This window comes from Acanthochromis polyacanthus, chromosome 14, assembly GCF_021347895.1.
Source record: "Acanthochromis polyacanthus isolate Apoly-LR-REF ecotype Palm Island chromosome 14, KAUST_Apoly_ChrSc, whole genome shotgun sequence".
Lineage (NCBI taxonomy): Eukaryota > Metazoa > Chordata > Actinopteri > Pomacentridae > Acanthochromis > Acanthochromis polyacanthus.
The window spans coordinates 33,875,110-33,900,894 of NC_067126.1; the positions used below are offsets into that span (position 1 = coordinate 33,875,110).

Below are 25,785 nucleotides of genomic sequence, written 5' to 3' on the forward strand. Positions count from 1 at the left end.
AAATAAAGGATTCTTCCACCACATTTTTTTAAAACCAGTATTAGCCTGAAAGATCCACATTTGCTTTCAGCTCCATTAAAAAAAAAAAAAAAATGTGATGAATGCTGAGAAAAAGATCTGCACTGATTTGCTAGTTTTACTTGTATTGATTAGGTGTAAAAATCATTGTTATTGTTGTCATTTGTTAAAAAAACACACACTCACATATGCATATTTCACCACAAAAATGAACTACATGATAGCTTAACATTTGTTTTAGCATTAGCTTGATAAAAACAAGGGCTTATGTTGGGTTTAAAATTTACATCACAGCCTTTATTGGTGACATCGCTGTGAAATATACGCTCAAATATCTGACAGTGAGGTGAGAGGATTGTAAACACTGAATATCCTGGAATGTACCAACGCCGGGGGGTGGTGATATCTACATTTCTATTTTAAAAGCTGCATGGACAAAAATTAGTTCACTTTCGCCCAGGGCAGGAGTATATTTTGAGAGTTTTTTTTAGTGTATTGACTTTTTATCACCGTTAAAAGACAAACATTCTGCGCGTCGTGTTTAAATACCCACCGCCCCACCCCTCTACTCTACTCCGTCTGAGAGGTTGAACCGGGCGGCCGCGCTGAGCTCCGGATCAGCTGAGTTTGAGGATCTCCGCCCCGTTATGACTGTCAGCGCTGGCACTCCGAGGATGGCTGTCTTCACTCATACACACAAACACGGGACAAAATGAGTCCTCGTTTTCACTGAGGGACTTCCTGCTATGATGTACCGTCAGGACAGGGTCTGTTTCCTCTTCGAGTGCGGCTGCTTTGAGGCGAACGAGCTCCGGCACATCTTGTGCTTGTTTCTCCCTTGGTGAGTCATTGATGCACCTGATTGCTAGCTAAAAATTGTTTACGTCTTTGTGCTTGGTTTTGGCTAAATTCTTCAAACCAGACAACTTTATTTACATTTTTTAACCTTCAAAAAATTAAATTTTAAATATTTGTTCATATTTCAAACCAGCTGTATTTCTAAATATTGCATAAGTGAGAAAATATAAGCACAAGCTAGCTGCACACAACACTGTAAAAACACCTTATTCATTTCCGAGTGTGAAGGCACTGATGCTATCATCCAGTCTGGTCTGAGGTCGTGCTGTTACATAATAGGCTCACAGTAGAGATGCTACAGTACACTCACAGGCCAGAAGCTGCTGCAGCCAACACTTATTTGGCCACAGTTAATGCTGCATCCACTCCCCCCTCCTCATCAGGCTGCTGCACATTGAAGCCTGTCGGTCAGGTGACTGAGTGTGTCCACCCTCAAAGCACACACTTCTGTAGAAATGCATGCTTTTTTATCGCATCGACACACTCAATGAGGAAATGAGAGTGCACATTTAGTTCTCCCTGTCCAACACAATTTGATTATCAAGCTGTCACCTGTGGTTAAGCGGAGTTTTTAGATCCTCAATTTCTCTGCAACAGCTGCAGGAGGAATTATGACTAGAAACAACATCTGTAGATCCCCAAGCAGTTTCTGGGTATTTTTGTGCTGCAGTGTAAAGTCCTGCATTTCTATGGAAACAGAACAATCATGCTTAGAAAAAGAGAGCCGCTCGAAACAGCATGACAAAGATGAATTGCCATAAGTTATAAAGAAAGAGGAAATTTTAAGTTGGTACTTAAATTTGGAAGTTTAAGTTTAATTCCTTTGATATTGTTTATAAAAAAAAACTGGATTCATCTTGTACAACATTTTTCCTTGTGCCCACATGGTTTACCAATACTGGAGGAAAATTGGTGAATCTACATACTATAGATATTTTATTTCTTGCATTTTTAATTAATTTCCACACTTCCCTCCAGCCTGCGGTTCATTTGAAAATTCATAGATTTTTTGTCAGGTGACCATTCGTCAGAGCTAAATGTCTAAATGCTTTTCAGTTCCTCTGAAAGCCAAAAAATTCTTGCTTTTCACCCAATCTTGTTACGGCAGGTGGTTTATTTTTGTCGCATTTTTAAATGAGAAATTGCAGAATGTAATTTGACAATGTAGTGGAACTATAGATCACACATGATGCAGTCAAGGACCATTGAAAAAGTAAAAATCCAATGAAGCTTCTGGCTTCCATAAATGGTGTTTTGACAATTTATGCCTTTCAAACCCAGCTGCAGATTTTTGGGTTCCTAGGATTAAGGAAACAATAGCTACAATTTATACTCCTCTAACTTTTACTCAGTGTTTTTACTCTAAGCTGTTTAATATTAATGTGAATGATGTCCGAGGGGAGAGAAGCACGTTGTAACATATAATCCACGAGTGACAGGGATTGTTGGCAGGATTTCAGAAATACTGAGGTCACAAGTTGAGCATGTGTCTTCTGTGCAAAAAAAAAAGGCACATGTGGGCAGACTGGTCGTAGGAAGTTATCGTTCGGCAGTTTAATCATCTTTAGAGGCATTTTTATACGAATGATAAGTGATGAAAGAGCTTTAAATTTAACATAAATGTTATGAAGTGGGTGTTTGTCAGGAAAGATAACTGTTTTCATTCATGTTAGTAATTCATTGTTAATTAAATATGGCACCAGCTCCTCCAAAAAATTCTAATTTTATAGCTGTTTTTCAAAACTGATTTTCTTTGAAATTAAAACCACGTTGACATTTTGCAAGAACAAAAAGCAACATACACATCGATACTGAGGTGTACATTAAGTAATAAGAAATTGCCTTACAGTATTTTGTATATTTGAGGTCATTTTGAAATCCCAGTATCGTTGCCGGACACCTTTACATCACAAACTGTGCGCTACATTCTCCTTGACATTAGAGCAAATCTTGACTCCCATAAGTCTTCTGCTGTGCTGCCTTTACACCAGGAAAGAGACACTTTATAACTGGATTTTATGTATAAATGCATAGATGTCATAGAAGTTTTAACAGCTCAAGAAAAAAGCAGATGTACTGATGTGTTCAGAAAGAACGCTTCTGAAGTAAAGCCATTTTTCTCTCTGAGCAGCATAAAGAAACTACGCACACATTTTTATTATTACAATGCTATTATGATGCTCTTTTTCAATAAACTAGCCACAATTAATCCAGAATTCTGCGGCACAAGCACCGACTAAGACCTCAAGGAGAGCACATATCTGATTGTCTTTGAGCTTTTATTTGTTTACAAGGCGCTTCTTGATGTTACATTAGACTACTTGTCAGAATATAATCCTTCCTTTAGTTTATATACCAGGAAGCCCCATTAGATCTTCCCGTTCTTCTCTTGTAGCCGTTCCAAAAGCCAAAATGGAAGCCTTAAGTGATGCTGTTTTTAGGCTGTAATGATCCAAGCTGCTCAAACAGCATTTAAGTGGAGTTCACTGGCTTTTATGTAAAGTCATGTAGTTTCTAAAGTGTTCTGATAATGTTTTAGCTTTATTGTCGTTAACCATTCTTCTGCCATTTGTAGAACTTTTTTGTAAGTTGTACTGAAGTAGGTTCTATTTATTTTCCTTATAAATCTATGTGATGGGTGGTATGTAAGTTAATTTTGATTGATTGATTCATAGTTTGGAAGCAGCTCTTTCCCAAAATTATCTACAGGATTCTCACCAAAACTCTTCTTATTTACTCATGAAAAACCGATCCTTAGGATTAAGGTTCAGGCAGGTCAGTTGTCATGTTTGAATACTTGCTTCTTCGATAAGATACTCCAGTGTAATTAGTTCATGGGAGACGTTTAAAAATACTGACTAGGTTTACTTAACTGATACTGATAGTGGCCCAGTCAGGAGATGAAAGGTCACCTCATGTTTTCCAAGTTATCTCCAGGTTTTTCCCATTTACTGACTCATCACTCTACTGTCGTTTCTTAACAAGAGATAAACTCAACAATCATACGATGGGTCTAATACAGGATTAACCGTCTACTGCAGGGGTGTCTAACTCATTTTAGTTCAGGTTCCACATTCAACCCAATTTGATCTTTAGTGGGCCGGAGCAGTTAAATCATAACATGAAAACCGATAAATAACGACAACTCCAAATTTTTCCTTTGTTTTAGTGCAAAAAAGTACATTAAAACTTCAAACTTCCAGATCACAATTTATCTAGAAAGGCACAGAACATTTAGTCACAGGTGTCTGGAAGTGAACAATATAGTATTTAACTTTTAAAAAAGACAGCAAAACAGCAAAATATTACAGAAATAAATAAAAAATGACAAAAATAAGACAAACGACACGAAATAAAACAAAAAAGTGACAAAAAAGTTACAAAAAGGACCAAACAAGACAAAAAAATGACAAAAAGCATGAAACAATCTGACAAAAACGATACCCAAAACAATGAATAAAGCAAAACACAAAATGAGAAAAATGAGACAAAACACACAAGAGACAAAAAGGAAACACAAAATGACAAAAACGAAAAACAAAACAACAAAAATATGAGACAAATGGTAAAAGTCAGACAAAAAAACAACAAACACTAAACAAAATATTATAAAAATGAGATACAAAATGACAAAAGAAGAATGAACAATCTAATATTTTACTTTATGATCAAAACAACTTATCTAGGTCTGGGAATTATCTTAAATTTTGTTATTTTAGTTTTGCAAATTTGCAGATTGCCGTTCTCTGTAATTTTTACCCTTTACAAAGTCGTCCCATGGGTCGGATTGGACCCTCTGACTTGCTGGTTTTGGCCCACGGGCCGCATGTTTGACACCCCTGGTCTACTGTGTGTCGTGTACTGTTATGAATACCATTTATTATACATTCATATGTATGTTTTTTAATTTGTGAAAGGTAATAAAAAAAATGCCCATTATGTGTTATCAGGCCCTAAAATTGTGTCTTCAAACTTCCTGTTTTGACTGAGCAACAAGAACCCGTTTTATTCAGATTATTAAGTTAGGAGATGGAGTAAGAGAGCAAATTCAAAACATTTTCAAAGACTTAACTTGCACATCTTGGGAATTTAGGGTGTATAAATGGCTCAAGGGATTAATCAGTTGCTGTTGCTGTTTTTTAAATTTTTATATTACGTCTCCGAGCCCGAGACGGCCAAGTCCGGAGGCTTTATGTTTTTGGGTTACGTGTCTGTAATGTTCCTGTGACTGTGATATATCAGGAACGCCTTGAGGGAATTTCTTCAAATTTGGCACAAACACACACTCAGATTCAAAGATGAAGTTATTTGATTTTGTTGATCAAACGCGTGATCTAGCTTACTACAAAAAGAGACAGTTTTTAGTTTTTTGCAAATCGTTCAGATTGCTTCACAAACTTCAGTCATATATTATGTTCCTTTGGACAGACGCGGATATTTGCTGTAACTTTACTGGATGCAGCTGCAAGACCATGATTCGACTTTCTTTGTCAATCGGCAGATCGTTTCAGCGGTAACATGGCGTCATCCTGAGCACGTGTTGTTCTCAGTGGTAAAGCCCTCTCAGCTCAGCCACAGGGAGTCCAGATGTCAGTGCTCCACTAATCCTGCCTTCCCACTCACCCTCCCGTCTCTTTGTTTCGCTTCATTCAGATGCCTCATACGCAGACACATAAACAAAAATACTGTCTGGAGAAAGACAAGAAAGCTGTTTTTTCTAGATCAGAGGTGTCGAACTAATTTTTGACACGTTCAGCCCATTTTGATCCCAATACCACTCCTAATAAATGCTAATATTGCCCTGTTGGCTAGATGTGTAAACATTTCGCTATGACAACAGTAGAAGGAGACACTGCATCAATGTTGCTTCATTTCCCCCCTCCAAAAGGCCAAAAACATGATTTATGCTGTTTTAAATTTTGAAACACGGTGTGTCCATGTGTGTGTTTGTGCTCAGTCTTAACTTGTTTATCTCTGGCCCTGCACGCACTTCCAGACAGACAGGTCGGTCATGAATAAGGACGTTTGTGTCCATCGCCTCAGAGTTTGTCTGTCACTGAACAGAGCTAACTGGATAATTGTATTTTCAATAGACAAGCTTCAGAGGACGAGAGACAACCGGGAGTTTTCATGCAGCTGTGTACTATCACCTACTTACAAAGTCTCCCATTTGTCTTGCTCTTTTTTTTGCAGATATTTTGTGCTGAACATGCTGGGATCAGACTAACGCATCATGGATCCTGAGGAGTTAGAATTGCAGAACGACTACCGTTACCGTAGCTATGCGGCGGTCATTGAGAAAGCGTTGCGAAACTTTGAGTCTTCAAGCGAGTGGGCGGATCTCATCTCTTCATTGGGCAAACTCAATAAGGTACGGAGGTGGTCTGATGCTAAAGAAATGCTGTAGCTATCAATGACCTTCTCTGTATATCTGTCTTTGCTTATGGAGATCAGTGCTGTGGTATTTAACCTAAATTCACATCCACATTTCTATTTTTATGCTATTCTTTTTTGGTGTTGATATTATCAGGGTGTCAACTTTCAGTTCTCTTATGGGGAAGTGCTTGTTTCTCTGTCTGTGTTATCCAATCCTATCGCTGAAGTCTTCTGACCATTTATTATGGGCCCTAAATGTGCCACTGTTTGCCTTACTTGTAGCACAGATGTTGACTTTGGAGTGTCTCTGTGTGCTGATGCATAAACTTTGGTCCTGGAAGTGCACTAAGAGTGTGAGGGGGAGATGAAATCTGAAAAGCATGACTGTACCGTAGCAGCATCCATAAAACCATTTTTCTTGTTCTGCCAAATTCTCACAAACTGTGTTTACCCTCCTGTTGTCCTCATTTATGGGCACCAAAAAGTACTGTTTCCTTGTCTGAAAATAATCCAAAAATTCAGAAAAAATTCTCCAAATGTCTGAAAATTTGCAAAACCTTCAGGAAGAAAATTCCAATAATTCCTTAAAAGTTTTTCCTTTAAAGTTTTATTTCAAAACATTCCCCAAATTTGGCAAGAAAACTCTTGTAAATATTTTTTTAAAAATGAGCAAAAATCTTCCCAAAAAATTCTTAAAAATATCTAAAATGATTACATATATATCAATAAAACTTCTAATATTTTCTTTAAGAACATTCACACAAAAAAATCAAACAAAATCCAGCGAAATTTGTTGGATTTTGGTTGATTTTTTTGTGAATGTTCTTCAGAAGCATTTTTAACATTTCTTTTTTCCACCAAAAAATGTTCAAAGATTTCCCCAAAATGTTGAAAATGTGAACATCAGAAGTTTCACTGTGAAATTTTTTTTCCCACATTTTCAAACTTTAAAACGGGTCAATTTTGACCCGCAGGACAACATGAGGGTTAACGCTTTCTTTTTATTTTCCCTCTCTTTCTGTCAGGCCCTGCAGAGCAACCTTCGCTACTCGCTCCTGCCCAAGAGGCTGATCATAGGGAAGCGCCTGGCTCAGTGCCTTCACCCGGCCCTGCCCAGCGGAGTGCACCTCAAGGCTCTGGAGACCTACGAGGTCATCTTCAAAATCATCGGAACAAAATGGCTAGCCAAGGATCTGTTCATTTACAGGTAAAGAAACTGGCCTAGATCTTCTCCTGCTTCAGGGAGAGCGCTGACCTTAATATGAGTAACACGACTAAATGTGTGTGTCTATTTTTTAGCTCAGGATTGTTTCCCCTGTTGGGCCACGCAGCTATGGCAGTGAAGCCTGCGCTGCTGACGCTGTACGAGCGCTACTATCTCCCGCTGCAGAGAGCTTTGCTGCCCAGTCTTCAGGCCTTCATAACAGGACTCCTGCCAGGCCTGGAGGAAGGTCTGGAGGTGTATGACAGGTACACAACTTCCACTGTTTATACCAGGAGAGAGAAAGAATCTCAAACCTTTAGTTTATTCACATGTGCTATAGCCGTCCACCCTCTGAACACCAAGCAGTTTCAGGGGAATTTCTGCTTTCTCTTATCTCACTGTGTGCTCATATTTCACTGTAATATAAAGCCCTTCACCTAAATGGAAACAACACAACCATGGCTAAATGTGTAGAGTTACCAGTGTTACCAATACTGTGACAAAATGTAGGCTCCACATGATGTTGATACTCACCTGAAAAGTCAGAAATTTTTGTCATATGACTATTGCTCTTAGCCTTGTAAAGGCTTCTCAGCTGTGCAGAGTTTTTTGTTTTTTTCTTACAGAAACTGATAGTAGCAGTTTAATTTTGGAGAATCAAAAAAATCCAGATATGTAGAATAAAGTGATTTTTGATGCAAATCACAATTTTTGTTTTTTCTGATGGAACCGCACATCTCACCTGATACGTTCTAGGACCATCAGAAGTAAATGTTATTTTGGGTATTTTTAAATGAAACATGCCTTCCAAACGATGGGTTTTGCGACCTTAGCGGGGCAGTACAGTCTAGCTCCCCACATCCACAGCTGAAAGCAGAAATGCAATAAAAGTTCTCTTTGCTCCTGTTTAAATATCATCTTCTAAAAGCTACAGTTCCTAGCTATTTTTTTAAATGACTGTATACCTAAAACACATGTTGGAGAGGAAACAGAGCAAGACAGGGAGGCTGAAATGAAATATCTGGGACTTTACCATGCTAAAAATATAGATTGTTATCTTCCATTTTCTTCATAATCTTTTACCAATAACACAACAGCAAAACTGAGTATTTTATGCACTTTGCTCTTTTTAAGATGCACTGCGCTGCCCCTAAAGCAAATGAAGTTAAAGCAAAATTACACTGTATGGGTATTATAATAACACTTGAAATATATTCCTATTATAACCTATTTGCCTCGCCTAACCTTGTTCACTTTGCTTACTCAAATATGCACTGCAAACAGCCAATATAATACTTTATCCATGATCTGTCAACTTTCAGTGTTTATTTTAGACAAATTTACACAGAAGTGCGTGTAGGCTGAAGGCAAAACGTGATCAGAAAACTTGTGACCAAGGTATCATCTAGACTACATGCTGAGCCGTTGAGCCTGCCTAAACAGTCCTTCTGTACTGAAACACTGAATATCTTTGGTTAGAACTGATTAGTGTGTCACCACTTGACACAAATATAGATTTATCAGTGGATGTGTTGCTGGCTGCAGGTCAATAATTTCTTTCCACTGTCCTCTCTCGCTGTCCAGGACCGACGCTCTGCTGGTCAAGTTGTCCCTGCTGGTGGGGCAGCAGGTCTTCTATGGCGCCCTGTGGGGCAGCATGCTGGTCACCCCCATGGTGCGACTGCCTGCTTCTGTCTTTATAGTCACACATTTTGACCGCATGACGTCACTGAGCCAACAAACGCACATGCTCGGCTACGACCACCGCGTAGTGGTGAGTGCCTGTTTTAAGCTGTGAAGTTTGCTTTTGATTTTCCCCTTTTTGGTGATGTTTAGGTCTGAATTTGTGTCTCTCTCCAGGTGAAGTCAGTCTGTCTTTCTCTGCAAGATTCAAACGTCTTGGTTCAGAGGAACACCCTGGAAATCCTGCTCTACTTTTTCCCCTTTGCCACATGTCTGGTAGGTGCACAGCAAATGAACATCTGCATTCATAAAGTGTTTGCTGGAAGGCAAATCTAACATTTCTGGTGCCTTGGTTTAATCTGTACAGCGTGATATCGCTCACCCACATGATTTAGCAATAGCACCAGATGATGGGCACCACAGCAAATAATTAAATGAAGTGTCATCAAGATTAAGGTATAAATATTAGATTTTGGGTTATTTAAAGTAAAACACATAAAGGGAGGGATTTCCCTTTAATATTTTCAACCCTGTGGTGTTTATTGTTGCTATTGTCAGCTATCAAATATGTCATTTTTCTTCAGGTTAAAACTTTTCTGCTGTTGGAAGCAGAAAATCTGTTTTACACCTGAGCAAGTGTAACATCGTCTCAGTTTGATCACTTTTGTGTCATTTATACCTGGCATAGGCAAGAGCAAAACATATTTTCAATGCTGATATTGTGTGTTACTTATAGGATCCTTTGTCTTATATTGCATTTCCATTGAGCATTGTTCTATCTTGTATGTCCCAGTCTTCCTTATTCCTCTGTCGTCTGTGTTGTTGGTTTAGAACCCAGCGAATCCCAGCATAGCTTTGAGTGTTGAAGACATGACCACAGTGGTGTCTGCAGCGTCGCTCACTCTACTCCGAAGGGACATGTCTCTAAACAGACGCCTCTACGCCTGGATCCTAGGTTCTGATCATTAGAATATAATTTGCTAATTAAACATGTACATCACATCAGTGCCCAGTTAACTGGTTCTCTCTGTTCTCTTACGTTTGTTTTCATGTGATTGTATTTTCAGGTACAGACATAAAAGGAGAAATGGTGTCACCACACCCCACCCTGTCCACCACCACGGAGGAGCATACGACCTTCTACTTCAACACCTATTCCAGAGATTTCCTTGTGAAGGTATCTCCCACATTTATTAGCACACAGACACACATTAACACCTAAAAAATACCTTAATTTTGGAAGTAGACTTCTAGTGTACATCCGCAAGAAGATCAGTAGCTTTTCCGTGTTCGTATATTAAATATAAAGCTAAAAGGATCAGTGTATAATTGTCGGACTTCATGAGCAGGTCATGTGATCTGGAATTAACACACTTCCTTGAGAGGTGTTTTTGTAATGGGTAACTTAGTCGAAAGTGAGTTCTCGGACACAGATACACTTTATTTGTTGAAAGAAATACCCGTCATGATTATCTCAACGTAATAAAAAGAACACAAAACAATATTTGAATAAGCTCATTTTATTATTGTTTAGCTCATTAAAAGATGGTTGTTATTAAATTTGGACGGTTGTTCAGTTGACATTTTAATGATATCCAGTCATTTTTTATTAATAAGAGATTGTTTCCATAATAAATAATTATGATATTTGTAAAGACATGATCCTAATGAACATAAAAATGTCAGTTTTTTTTTACTTTTAATAAAAATATATGCAAGATATTTACATGGACTTCAAAAGTACCTCAGTTATATGTTGACACAAAGGCAGTAGCTAGTTTTCTTAGCAAAAGGACTGTGGGAAAACAAAAGGAAACAACTGGCTTAAGGTACTAAAACCAATCTACACACACCTCTGATGCTTATTAGTTCATGTGTTATTGCTTGTATATATTTAATCCAGACAAAAGCTGTGTGAAAACAATAAGTGGTCTCCTAGGGCTTTGTGGGAAGTTCTTCTTTTTGAGTAGCTGGGCCTGCAGTCATTATGTGGTTATAGAGCAAACAGCAAAGTCTTCTGGAAACGTCTGTCTAAATAATTGCATTATAGGCAAGAACACATACTTTCCAAAATGCAAAAGAGACGAAACATGTGGTTGTGTGTGTTTGAAGAACATATTAACGTTTGTCACCTGTTTCTGTTTTTCTCTTCTGTTCGTCTATCTGACTCCAGGCTGTGATTAGCATCCTCAAACAGAAGGATGTGGATAGCGACCCTGAAAATGTGATCGTTTACCTCAGGCCGTTTCGCATTATTATCAGTCTGCTCGATAAACCGGAGATAGGTGGGCAGCACTAAGCAAAAGAGCACACAGACGGCTAAAATGCAAAATGGCTAGGTTCACCGCTTTTTGTTTATAATCACAATGTTTCCCCGCAGGTCCAGCTGTCTTGAGCAGCGTGCTGCTAGAAGTGGTCCGAGCTTTCTACAGCTACTGTCGGCAGATGCTGGGGGAGGAAACCATCTCCAGCTCAGGACTCTCAGGCAACCAGCTAGCGAGGTGAGAGCGATAAATGGTGGAACAGATGAACTGCATGTTCGCTGTTGCATTTAATTGAACAAAATGGCAACTGACAAGATGTTTCCAGAAACGAATGTTGGTTTTCTTTTGTTTTTCGTGAACAGTAAGATAAAAGAGAAGAAGAACGCATCGGAGATCATAAAGACGATGAATATGCTCGTCAGCTCCATGAACAGCGAATACCTGTGGGAGTATATGACCCGACGCTTCTGTGCTTCTCTCGGGTATGTCGATGACACATAATCCTGCATTTATGCGGTGTCAACTGAGAAAGACTATGATAATACAGCAGTTATGTTGACAAAAAAAAACAATGGCTAAATCAAATTGGTTAAAATTTACGGGAAATTTTGCAATGTGTGCGTGAACTTTGCTTGTTTGCCCTCGAATCTAGTGACAAAGACGACCCACCAAGGCCTCCTGAGCAGGACCACAGCCATCCTGCTCCCTCTGTCGCCGAGATGTCCAACCTCATCATTTTCCTGCTTGATGTTCTCCCACTGGTAACAGGCACTCATAAATCAGTTACACAGGGGCATGTATTACAGAGCCGATTGCTAAATTCCTCAGAAAACATGAAAACAAGGAGGAAAATCCAACAGATACTTTACATTTACTCAAAAACAGAATGTGTTCTTAGTGGTTCTTAGTTACGGTTACAAATGTGGACTAATGCCCATGTCTGACTCACACACACACACACACACACACACACACACACACACACACACACAATCCTCACAAACTGTGTGTTCGCCATATTTCCACAGGAGCTGCATGCTGACATCCAGTCACATTTTCTGCCTGAAATGCTGGGCGCCATGCTGCGGACCCTACGCAGCCACATGGACTCTGTTTGCTTAGAAGACGTCACACAGGGTCTGCGCGCATGTTTCAAGGTTTTGAGTAAGATCCAGATGCCTGTGGCTTACATGGACGTCGATGCATCGACGCACTCGGAGGAGACGGAAATACAGTCACCAGAGGAGGAAAGCACAAAGACTCGGGTTAGGCATTTTACAATCTGTGACAATGTGGGTTACTTTTTGGATATTGATGTTTTCTGTGCTCATTGTGTCAATTATGTTTTATCCAGGATTTGGAGAATGAAGGAGAGAAAGACGGCAGTGTCGGTCAGGTTAATGGGCATCATGAGGATGAAGAACTGAACCAAGATAGGGGTGGTGACGCAAATGAGCCTGCAAATGGTGTTTACCCAGCGCTCAGGTCTGAAGACAGCGGCTTGGGAATCAGCGCCTCACCGTCAGAGCAGCATCTGCCGCCGAGGATGAGTATAGGTGCTGAGGGAATTAGCAAAGAAGGTGAAGGAGCGTGGCGAAAGGGAGGCAGCGTAGACAGCATGACCCAGTGTCTGCAGGAGATCCTGGCCTTCATAACAACAAGGTATACTCCTGAGCTGGTTTTATTCTAAATGGTCTTCATATCAACTATAAGTTCAAATATCTTCACTCCTGTTGCATTTCAGATATCTTCTGGTGCAAGTGGAGGATGTCAGGGGGCCGGATGAAGAGCAGCAGCCGAACCAGACTGCTCCCTCTGGGGATCAGAAGAGTTTGTTGGGTGGGCGTGAAATTAAAGACAAACTAACCGAACTGTTCACTCCAAATAAACTCAAAGCTCGCCGTTCTTCTGAGGCCCAGCTCTCAGCAGCCCCTACCGAGAAGAAAAAGGAACGGGGGCAATCAGGGTGTCTGGACTGGGCAGCTGGTTTCATGCCCCGGGGAAAGGCGGAGATCTCTGAGTCCTGTCGACAGGCCTTCATCGCCACCTGCCACCTGCTGCTGGAGTGCACCACTTTTCCCATCTACTTAACTGAAGAGGAGACTCTGGCTCTTCACACAGAAATGTTTGGCCACACAGGTTAGCACACGGATGGATGCGTTCATACTACTGTCAGTTACATGCTTCGTCCCACAACAAAATGCTTAAAATGTTTTTATTTGCCACAGGTAGTGACGGGGACAGCCTGCCTGTGTGGCTGAGGGCCTTGATGACGCTGTGCTGCCTGTCCAGGGACTACAACATCCAGCACACTGCAGTGGCTTCCTTGTTGGAGCTCATCAACCATTCCCAGTCCTTAGCGCTGGTCATTCAGGACAAGCACAGACGCTACCAGAGCTCTGACTCCAACCCTCTGAGTGGGCGGCTGCAGATGGTCACTGTGCCGCCCATCTATCCTGCCCTGCTTCGTGCCATAGAGGACGGCACCGATTTCTATCAGGTCAGATTCTCAAAGGGAAAATGTTTGTGCAAGTGAAGACTAGAGTGTCGATACAGTAGATATTAAAGATTTTGTTTGTTTTTTCCTGTAATCCAGAGGGTGTCCCAGGTACTGTGGAGTCAACTGGAGACAGAGCGGAGAGAGCAGCACATTTCCTGCGTTGAACTGTTTTACAGGCTGCACTGTTTGGCTCCATCAGCATCCATCTGTGAAGACATCATCTGCCAGGCGCTGCAGCACAAAGACAAGGTGTGTATGTCTGCTGAACCACGCAGCCTGTTCACACATTTCATTTTTTTCAGTCAGTTTAACTAGGACACACAAAAAGACCTAATAGGTGCTGTGACAAATTGAGCAAACAAGCTGAATGTTTGTATGTTTGCCCCCTTCAGGCTGTAAGACTGGAGGCACTACACCGTTTCACAGTGCTATGGCACCTGACCCGGGAGATCCAAACCAACAGGACCATGTCCCTCAGTCGTTCCTTTGACCGGTCAGTACATGGTTGTGGTATGCAGTTAAGACAAATGATGGTCAGGGTCGCTATTAATAGTCTTTCTGTAATGCACACCTTGTCTCAGCACTTAACTTATCTAGTTTAGGTGCTCAAAATAAGCTACGCTGCTTCTCTGAAAGCTGATTAACCTGCTTTCCCTTGAAGTGATGGTGTCATTCATGACAAAGTTGTGGGAACTGCCGCAACAAGGCTGAGAAAATTTTAACTTTATGTAACTGTTCCTGTGAAACTTGAACTGAAACAGTCGGGCTTTTGTTGATTCCCACAGAAAACAAACATGCAGCAGCTAACAAGTCTGAATGCGAGAGCAAGAGTTTATACATGGCCTGCCTCTTTGTATCTGTAACCAAAGATAGATAAGCTTTACAGTCTGGAATCCTTCATTTGGTTATATAGAATCCTTCATTTGGTTATATAAAACTGTCCAACGCTAGAGTTAGCAACAGGATGCCTTTCAAAATAAACCGTGAAGAATAACTGTAATTTGAAGTGTGTTGATGTGACAGTATGTAAATTTTTTCAGTGTAAATACACTACACAAAATGTAAATTAACGATTTTTTTTTTTTTGCTCATTTGTTAAATATTACATTCTAAATTTTAGCGGACACGTTATTAACATCTTTAGGCTTTGGAAACATTGATGACACCAACTTCTTTCTGGAAAGGTCAGAGATTTTTAAGTAGAAGCCCTCGTAGTGGTGACACAAAAATGACTGATATTCTGAAAAAGGTCACTGTGTGCAGCACTTTTTCTCTGAACATGCTCTCTAATCTTTGGGAGCAACTGGAAAAGGATGCTGACACTCAAAATAAGCACAGCCTTACATGATATCAATGATTAAAATAACCTTTCTTCAGAATAGGATTGGTGTTGAAGTGCCCTCAGTGGTAACCTTAACACCTTAGTACTCAGTTTGGCATCAAGTACATGTGATACAGACTACTCAGAGTAAGCAAAAATTGTTTATTGTTGATTCTAACTTGTAAAAGCTAATCGTACATATAACAGACCCTTTTAATGGAGGTAACTGTGACTTCCTACGCTGGCGTGTGACATATGTTGTGAGAATAAAGAAGAAACACACTCAAAGAAGTACAGAAGAAGACAGCTTACATTTGAAAATACATGTTTGCATTTGACTTTTGAAATGTGTGTCTCTCTCAGGTCTCTGTGTGTTGTGGTGGACAGTCTGAGCTGTACCGATGGCTCGGTAAGTGCAGCAGCTCATTGCTGGCTGGTCAGGACTCTGTCGCTGAATGATGTGATTCGGATCCTGGAACCAATTCTGTTGTTGCTGCTTCACCCCTCGACTCAGCGCTGCTCCATTCAGAGCGTCAAACAAAATCTTACTGCTGGTAAGTGTATCTGTCAGTTAGATGCTGCTTGTGTTGTTTGAGTGAATTGTGTGTTTTGTTAAGCTGACATAATCCTTGTTTTTAAGGTAACCTGAAAGTTCTAAACAACAGAAGTCGAACCTCCTCCAAAACCCTCGGCTCATCTACGGACACCATGGCGCGAGAGGTCACCACTTTAAATGTCCTGAACATTGTTGACAGGGAATCCCTGTGGGCAGAGTTAGACAGCGGCCCAGAGCTGCCAAAACTACTGGACACTTTAGCGATATCAAGGAGTGAGAGTGAAGAGACAGAAGAAGAGGAAGACAGGCAGGACGAGGAGGAAGAGGCTGAGAGCGAACACACTGAGTCAGCTGACACCAGTGGAGCTCAAGTGTCCACAGAAAACTCCAGTTCAGGCTCTGCTCCATCGCGCAGCATTGAGGAAGGAGGTCTGGTCAACGGCCTGCGGAGGGCAGAGTCCGAGCACACACAGGCATCCGATTCATTGTCGAGCGAGGATGAGGATGATTTAGAGCAGGAGGCGATGGCCAGGTCTCGTCTGTTAAAGCAGGAACGTGAAAAGAGGGAAGCCATCGACTCCCTCTTTCGTCATGTGCTGCTGTACCCTGTGGCAGGCGGCTGGCACCATCTGCTCCAAGGCTTGGCACTGCTGGACAGTCTGCTGAGGAGCAGTGCTGAGTGCCCTCTGGTGGACGCCCTGTCCTCCACCTCACTGGACACGAGCTCTGCCGCACACTTAAACCTGGTTTCCAACCTTCTGCAACGCCATCAACAGGCCCAGGATGGCAAGGGCTTCTACGGCTGCCTGCTCTCCCCATCCTCCTCCCCCTCTGTGCCCCCATCCCTGCTCATTGAACTGCTGGTGTCCTTGTGTCTGCAATTCCTGCGCTCTCATTACCCCTCCTACCTGAGCTTGAGTCCTGTCGACCTACAGGGGAACAGGGAGGTTCAGGTGAAGAGTGTGGAGGTGCTGACTCGGATGGTGAACCAGCTTGTGTGCACAGCACGAGGACAGGAAGGCAGCAAGGCCAATCTGGAACCTATCCGCAAACTTCTCTCAGGTTGTAAAGTGCAGCAGTATGCCCTGCTTACACTCTCTGCATCGATGTACATCAGCCAAAAGGGAACGGACAAGGGACCATCCAAAGGTGTGGAGCTCCTAGAGGAGCAGGGAGGGCTGTCAGAGGAGAGTCTGGTGAACCTTGGAGCAGGAGGAGGACAGGAGCAATACCCCTTACAAATGGAGTTACTGAAACTGCTTCAGGCTCTCATAGTCCTTGAATACCACGTGTGGCCAGGCGGGGCTGCCTCAGCTGCTGGGTCGGGTGGAGCGTCTGGCCAGTCTGGAGAGCCTCGCGAATCCTCAACTGCCAGTACGCCTCTTGCTCGTGAGTGGCAAACCGCAGTCCTTTTCCAGCAGTCCATCAAGGCTGCCCAGTACGTCCAGAGCCACCCCATCACAGCCCAAGGAATGTTTGTTTCTGCCGCCGCCCGGGCGTTGCAGCCTCAGTACGGCTATGCCATGCACCCCCACTGGGTGTCACTGCTGTGCTCCTCCCTGCCCTACCTGGGGCGCTCATTAGGCATCATTGTGGCGCCGCTGATCAGCCAGATCTGCAGGAACTTGGACGAGCTAGTCAAGCTGTACGAGCACGACGGGGGAAAGACGAGCCAGAGGTAGCCTGAATACACAAATTATTACTACAAATTATTATATCTAATTATTTTCGTTGGTGTTTTATGAGGTCTTTAGTTATGTGTTGGATGTCTGTATGGAAATAGAATCATAGAATTCGATTCCTGCTGATACAGTGCAGATATTGTCATACTTTACATAAAATTTAAATAAATTTTTTTGACTTTTCATCAGCCTGAATGGTAGGAGGGAGAATATCGCCCCCGATTACCCTCTGACTCTGCTAGAAGGCCTGACCACCATCACACATTACTGTCTGCTGGACAACAAAAGGGTAAGAAATGGAGCACATTTACACACAAGATATTTACTTCCACCATAATAATTTCACGCTCAGTTTCTTCCCTCTTTCTTCCCTTCAGTCCCTCATTGCCTGTGAACTTGTAGACATTCGTAATGCACGCAATGCTGTCATCGAAGCGCTGCCGCAGATGCTCAGCAGTATGGCGTTGTTATGGGGTGTAGTCATGAAGGAAGAGTACCAGAGGCGGGCGTCTGACTCTGCCCAGAGCAGCAGACACACTTCTACCTCCGTCTATTTCAAAAGCTCCAAGGTATGTGTGAGTTACTCCGAGTGCATGCATATTCTCAGCATTTTTCGATCTTAAATTGTATCTGCGTCATGAATGAGGTATTCTTAATTCTGTAATGCTGTCAGATTTTAGTCTATTAAGCAAGGTGCGAGTCTTTTTATTCACAATTTGTGCATATTCAGGTCTTGCGGCAGCGGATACTGGAGTTCCTGCTCCCTCTAACTGCACAGTTCGGCGTCCAGCTGATGGCTTCTCTGGGAGCGGTGTGGAGCAACAGGAAGAGTAAAAGAAGGCATAAAAACAAAGTAGGAGATGCAGTGTGTCTAGAAACAACGGCCATGTTAAATTCACTGATTTGCTTTAAGGCTTCTGTTGACATTTCCGCATTCTGACCTTCTGTAGGTTTTACCTGTGGCCAGTGAGTCTCGTCTCACCATTGTGGAGCTGGTGAAATCGTTGCACACCTTACACACAGATACTATCCTACACTTGGTCAAAGAGGTGGTGAAAAAGCCCCATCAGATCAAAGGAGAACAGGTACGTCAATATACATACAATAGAGATGCTCAGAACTTGTATTGTGGAGTTTTCTTACGTCAAATTTTCTACTCTTGTCTCCATCAGAAGTCGACGCTGGTCGATATCCCCATGTTACAGTTCAGCTATGCCTACATCCAGAGGTAACAATGCAATTCAAATACCAGCTCAGATTTGCTCGGATCATTCTATAAGTGGTCACTTTCATGAAAATCTCTGCGTTTTTATGCAGTGTTTCAGCTCAGGTTCTGCAGGAAAACGTTGCTCCTCTCCTCAGTCTGTTACGGGAGTCTGTTCAGCTCAACCTGGCCCCACCTGGACACTTCTTACTGTTGGGGTCAGCTCTTGTCTTTACTCCCATCAGAAATAATACTATGTCTTTAATAATCGCACTTTGAAAGATGTCTTACCACAGAAAACTCACAGAATTATGTGTGTGCTCATATACAGAGCTCTCTTTAGCTCTGAAAATCAACTGTAGCTTTCACACTGCATTTTCATGATGTTTATTTTTCTATTTAAACATATAAAACACATAAACATACAAATATTTCCTTGTATTTATTTGTTTTCTGTCTTGCAGAATCCTGAATGACTTTGTCAATAGGCTCCCCAACCTGGACAGCAAGAAGGACACTAGAGATCTACAGGTGAGATGCAGCGCTGTGTCGTTATTTTTAGATGTCAAGACAGTAATTTGTTGATTTAGATAATGTGCACCTAAGATACAGTGGTGATATGAATGTGTTTGTCTTTGTGCAGGAGGTGACTCAGCGGATTCTGGAGGCAGTAGGTGGGATTGCAGGCTCATCTCTGGAGCAGACCAGTTGGCTCAGCCGCAGCCTTGAGGTCAAAAATCAGCCACAGGTTTGCCCAGAAGCAGATGAACCGGACGACGCAGACGTGGACGGAGAGCATTGTGGTAATTTTAGATGCCTTTGATAAATGTATCCATGCATTGCCGTCCACTTAAAAACCACTGCTGTTGCCGTAGAAAGTGCTCTTGCAATAACTAAGCTTATATTATGGATGGACATAACTTTTAAATTTCTTTTGAAATGTGAATGTAAGCTCCCCATCTAGAAGCACTGTTGACAAAAAAAAACTTAATAACTGAGTGGACCAAAATGGGCAATTGTAAATGTACAATATCTTATCATGCTGTGACATACAAATTTTGAGCAAGATTTTGGATCAAGATAGCAAGAGGATAAAACACTATTCAACTTCAAAAAGTGAGTTTGTTATAAGGACTCAGAAGGAGCTTAAGACAAAACGAATGCTCAATTTGGCGATATTTCAAAAAGAGTTATTACTCAAGTGACATCTGCATGCATATCTGTTGCCTAAATGCTGCAATGAGAGGGTCTGATAGCTCTGTTATAATCTTGGCATTATTTTCTGCCTTTGTTTGTGGATAGTTGTCTCCATCATTTTGAAGTTCACGTCAGTACAGCATTTATACTGAGTGAAGACTTCATCTTATGATGTAACCTTTCTATCAGGATTGTCACATATTGCATGCGTTGCTCCCTCTGAACTGCATTGTTAAAAACTGGAATGGTGCACAAAGCTCCAGTGTACCTTTTAGTGCATTAGAATGCAGAATATACTGGAGTTGTGAAAAGGTTGGTAGCACAAATGTATTTACTGGTCTTTTTCTCCTTGTCAGAGTCAATGGCTCAGGCCAGCACCATGGTCTCCTCCTCTGCTCCCTCAGTTTACAGTGTGCAGGCTCTGGTACTTCTGGCTGAGGTAGAATTATAGTCATTTAATATTTTTATGCAACTTAATGAGTGGGTATTTTTTGTGAATGTGTAAAAGAGTTTCTATTTATACTTTTTATCACTGTGCAGATCTTGGCACCACTTCTGGACATGGTGTATCGCAGTGATGAGAAGGAGAAGGCCGTTCCTCTCATCTCACGTCTCATGTACTATGTTTTCCCCTACCTGAAGAACCATAGGTAGCTACTGTTGCAGCGTTATCTTCATGTTAACAACTTTGATCTCTTAGGGGGTTAATAATTCCTCTGACTTGGTCTTTCCCTCCCGTAGTGCCTACAATATGCCCAGCTTTGAAGCGGGTGCTCAGCTGCTGAGCAGTCTGAGTGGGTATGCCTACACCAAAAGGGCCTGGAGGAAAGAGGTCTTTGAGCTTTTCATGGACCCCCTCTTCTTCACCATGGATGCCTCCTGTGCACACAGGTAGCAGCGTTTGTATGTTTGGTGGGAACTTTTTGTACAGACAGTTGCTCATTACTTCTCTTAGGAATTTCATGAATATCATACATGCACAGAACACCTTAGACTTCCCAGTTAGCGTACTCTAATAGGTAGATGTTATTTACACCAGTGGAAGGTAAAGGATGACATCATATAAAGCCCCAACATACTATACTTGGGGCTGACTACTTGGAAAGTCAGTTTCTTACTAGAAATTAATAAATCAGTAAAGCTGATTTAAACCGTGTCATGTAAAATCAGGCATATATGCATATCATACACCAACACATGCAGTTATTCAAATACTTCCAACAGGTTTTTTGAGACTTAATGCTTAGCAAAGGTTTTCATTTGTCCAATGCCCAAAGCCGAAAAGAAATGAAAATTTACTACCAAACCTGATGGACCTTTTATTTGAATCTGGGGCCAGGATCCATGCAGACCCACCTGTCAAACCAAATGTTCACCAGTTTCACAGCTTATTGCTATTAACGGGTTGACGTTCACTTACAAATTGTCAAAAAACTCTGCGACTTTACTCATGTAGTGCTTGGCTATGACACTTATAATCTATACTCCTTGCCAAGAAAATTGGTAAAATACATTCAGATTTTCTGTTGTTCCACTCCTTATGTCAACTTAGAAGTCCACTCGCTGTCACAGTGAAGCACAGCAAACACGTCTCATTTAGGATCAGCTGTAGTTTTGTTGCATCTAACATAATTAAGATACCTTCGATCTTCATCAGTGCTGTCTGATCATGGACTGGTCCCCCCTTGGGCATTACACAGAATATTTAACACATCCAGACTCTTAGTTAATAGAGCAGGACTGGACCCAGACCTCACTGCAAGTATAAATGTGGATCCAAATTCGAGTTTTAGCTGCTAATGGACCCATGAAGGCCTCTTAGCTTACACTTGACTCACTGCAGAATAAGTTTCCACTTAATGTGATTTCCAGGTTAATCACACAGATATTTTACTAGGTGTTACAAAAAGTAACATGACAGTCAAAAAATCATGACCAACAATATTTTGTTGTATCTCCAAAGTATTTGGTCTGTTAGCTGTTATAAATTGTATTACTTACATGACTTTACGATCATTAAGATTAATGTTTGCTGCTTGACTGCCCTGTGTTCTCTGCAGCTGGAAATCCATTGTTGACCACCTGTTGACTCATGAGAAGACCATGTTTAAAGACCTTATGAGTGAGTACAGCCTCTAGAAATGTCCAATTCTGTCAAGAGATTATTGCAATCTAAATGTGAGAGCTATTTTGTGATAAAGGCTTTATTTCTTAGTATGACCAAAGTATTCTGGAAAAGAAATGCACAGTAATGGAGAGAATTAATGTATGAATATATTCAACAAGAAAAAAAAGTTTATCCTTCTTAAGTACTTTGAAGTGACATATAGTTCAGACAAAAATAGAAAGAAACTATTAAAAAATTTGAGCAGTTCCAATGTCATTTGTATGTTTTTGATTCTTTGCTGTTACAAATCTGCATCTGTTCGTACTCCAGGCATGCAGAGCAGCTCCCTGAAACTGTTCGCTAATGTCGACCAGAAACCCATGTTGCTGAAGCGGCAGGCATTTGCCATGTTCAGCGGAGAACTCGACCAGTATCATCTCTACCTACCCCTCATTCAAGGTGGGGTACTGCTACTGGGTATTGATGTTTATAAGAATATGTTCTATGTAGTTTGACATTTAACTATTGTGCTCTTCCTTTCAGAGCGCCTCACAGAGACTTTGCGTATGAACCCCAGCCCTGCTGTTTCGGCCCAGATGTTCCTGATGTTTCGTGTTCTCTTGTTACGGATATCATCCCATCACCTGACGTCTCTTTGGCCTATAATGGTCACAGAGTTGGTAAGATTCCACATTCTAAGAGTCAGGTTTTATAAACTCAATAATATGGGCTTTAAATATTGTAACGCAAACTTTTCTGGACTTGCTCTCCAGATTCGCACTTTTGCACGCCTCGAGAAAGCTCTGCAGACAGATAAAGACGTCTCAAAGTGAGTACATTCTTTACTGTTTTGTTAACACTACGTTGAATCTCTCACACTTAATATTTTGTGCCTTGTCTTGTATTTTTTTGAACCACCAAGACTGGCTAAAGTGGTCCGTGGCGCCCTTGACAAAAATGGACCAGTAAATTTCTCCCAGGCAGAGTTGGACATGTACCTGTCAGCCTGCAAGTTTCTGGACACCTCACTGGCTTTTCCCCCAGAGAGGATTCCACTCTTTCAGATGTAAGAGTCCATTAAAGAGCAAAAGGGCTTAAAAGCATACTTACATTTACCATTTGACTAGGTTGTAATAAATGTTTCCATCTGGCTGAAATTTTCTTGATTTATTTTGCGTTTGTCGTGCAGGTATCGCTGGGCGTTTGTCCCGGAGGTGGATGTGAGTCGCTACAGTGGTCCGGACACTGCGCTGATAGAGGGTGAACAGGAATGCACACCGCATGTCGTCAGAGTACTGGAAGTGATACAGCAACGCTTTGGGGTGAGATACCGGGATTGAAACATCACATGGCAGACTTAAAGACATTTCAGGTGTCTTAAAGTTAAACTGTAGAGAGGTTTGGTGACTGCATTTCTCAGGATCTTACATGGGACACACACACCAGTGCCCCTGTGGAAAAGGCACAGCAGCATCTGTATTTTTAAGGTCATAGAGGAAGGTCAATTATCTGAGGAACTGCTGTTGTCCTTCTGCAGTTGTTCTGTAGAAAGCACCCTCACCAACAACATCTTAGTGTGGTACAGGACCAGCTCTCAGGCCGACAAGAAGGCTCTGGAAAGAGTCAGGAAGTCAGTACAGAGCATCATAGGAGCACAACTGTCCTCTCTATCAGACATCTGTAACACCAGATGTCTGCACAGGGCCAGAAACATCTTATCTGACGCTCCACACCCAGGATACAGCCTGTTCTCACTGTTGCCCTCAGGAAAGAGATATAGATCCATCCAGGCCTGCAACTCCAGATCCACCACCATGTTTTACCCACGTGCAAAACTAATTATAGATGCTATACACCACAAGAGTTGGCAATAATTTTGTTATACATGTACAGTTCAATATGCTCAGGTAACATGTAAGAGCTGCTTCACAATGCAAGGTGTTGTAGCTTTCTAATCTACAAAAACAGAAAAATTATTTTGAATGTTCACCTTTCCAATGATCTTTGAACTCAGTGTGTTTTACGTACCATGTCGAGAGCTTAACTTAGCTTTAAAGCATCATATTTTGTCAAAATCTCTATTCTTCAGATGTCATTTAAACATTGTACAAAAATAAACTGTTTAAATAAACCAGCCACAATGAACAGTACTTTGACAAAAATTCAGACTGAACTGCATTTTATCAGTAGCAAAGTTCAAATAAACAAACTTGGTGGCCTTAACGTGATCTTGGAGAGTCCTGTGTTTCTGTTAAGATTTGTATATAAGATAGGAATATATGTACAATACATGGATAAACTTTGAAATATTAGTCACTACAATTATCATGGTTAAATAGTAAATGCTAATGTACAGTCCCAGGAATTAAAGCAGTTCAGAAAGATGCCATAAAACTAAATAAAACGGAGTGTAGCAGGATGAAAAAAGCACACATTTAAACACATTAGATTGAAAACAAGTCATGACTTGACAGTTTTTTTTAGCTCTCTTAATATCACCAAAAACACTGCGAGAACCAGTGGCACCTGCTAATTCACAGCTCTGTTTAGTGTATTTATATCTCTATTCATTATTATACTAGAAATTGTCTTGATTTATGAGTTTAAGAAAAGGCATTTAAGTTGTTTCATAATGACCATATCTCTCTGATTATGATGTCCCGTCCTGTTATTGCAGACCATGAATGGGCTGAGTGAGGAATCTTCCACGGAGCGTCTGGAGTTCCCCCTCGTCACTCAGCGCTCCCTGTCCTCCATCACCCAGCTGTTGCCATTCCTATGCACCCTTTGCTGTTCCTTCCAGGGCCCTCCCCTTTACAGCCAAGCGATGCCCCATCTCCCTGTAGCAGACTACCCTCCCACCAGTTCACACACAGTCCTGAGGAGGCTGGAGCTCATCACCGAAGAAGAGTTCCTGGACTCCATGGAGACTTAACAGCTCTAACATGAAGCTATCATAAACTTCGCTTTTTGACCTGCAGCCATATGAGTAGAAGACCTGAAACGGGCACAAACCATCGATAATGTTGTGTAGTGAACTAGACAAAAAAGGAAATGTGCTTTTTAATGTTTTAACTTGTCTGGTCTTCACATCAAAGCATGTACCTCTGAGGTGCTCACACTGAATCTGTACTGGAAAAACAAAGGGACTTTAGTTATTTCTAATCGGCATTTTATTTATGTATTTGGAAAATACGGTATATAAGAGGGAGAGCATCATCTCAGTGGGAAGTTCTTCACACATTGAGATTCTACCTTTCCCTGTTTTCTTTATGCGGTAACAGACGAAAAAACTACCATCAATAATGGTTATGTAAACCTACAATATATAACAATGATAGTTCCAGTGAATTTTTTTTTAGTTTGACACCAAATGTAGATTCACTGTGAAGAACCTTATTAAGTATCTTCATTGTTCTTTTCCATAACTCTGGTTAACTGCAGTCTGTAGTACGAGCAAACATGCATCTGTCAGACCCCAAGAATGTCAAGGCTTCATAACTTTACCCTCGGTAAAGATTTAAGTTGTGTTAAGAGTTTTATTTGTAAGTTACTGAATGTTTTTGTGTACACCAGGAAACCCCTCTGAGATAACATGGGTGTGCCTCGATATAAAACATGTTTGCCATCTTTGGTGTTTAAGGGAAAGTAGCCTTTTCTTTGTAGTCGTCCATGAGTAGTTTTTAAAGCTGCCCGTTGTCTTTTTTTTCCCCACAATGCTGAATGTTTCAGTAAGTTATTTTGGATGTTTAAATGACAATGTCAAGATTTGAATTTGCAGAAGTAAGACTCAATAAATTAAATAATAAACTTAA

The 25,785-nt window shown here is 41.3% G+C and overlaps 1 protein-coding gene across 1 annotated transcript; it reads left to right on the forward strand.

Moving 5' to 3' along the window:
* The first annotated feature begins 615 nt into the window (after window positions 1-615).
* Window positions 616-25,785, forward strand: dop1b (DOP1 leucine zipper like protein B). Its single transcript, XM_022201942.2, has 38 exons — window positions 616-859; window positions 6,070-6,247; window positions 7,278-7,459; window positions 7,552-7,722; window positions 9,041-9,230; window positions 9,317-9,415; window positions 9,971-10,094; window positions 10,207-10,316; window positions 11,313-11,424; window positions 11,520-11,640; window positions 11,766-11,885; window positions 12,056-12,164; window positions 12,432-12,668; window positions 12,758-13,065; window positions 13,148-13,542; window positions 13,632-13,903; window positions 14,000-14,152; window positions 14,296-14,396; window positions 15,588-15,778; window positions 15,865-17,458; window positions 17,652-17,751; window positions 17,840-18,031; window positions 18,193-18,315; window positions 18,413-18,547; window positions 18,635-18,690; window positions 18,780-18,884; window positions 19,131-19,197; window positions 19,310-19,469; window positions 20,220-20,302; window positions 20,404-20,513; window positions 20,605-20,754; window positions 21,924-21,985; window positions 22,301-22,429; window positions 22,514-22,650; window positions 22,744-22,799; window positions 22,893-23,036; window positions 23,160-23,292; window positions 24,648-25,785. Exons 2-38 carry the CDS (start codon window positions 6,110-6,112, stop codon window positions 24,903-24,905), a joined length of 6,927 nt encoding a protein of 2,308 aa, XP_022057634.2. The 5' UTR covers window positions 616-859; window positions 6,070-6,109; the 3' UTR covers window positions 24,906-25,785.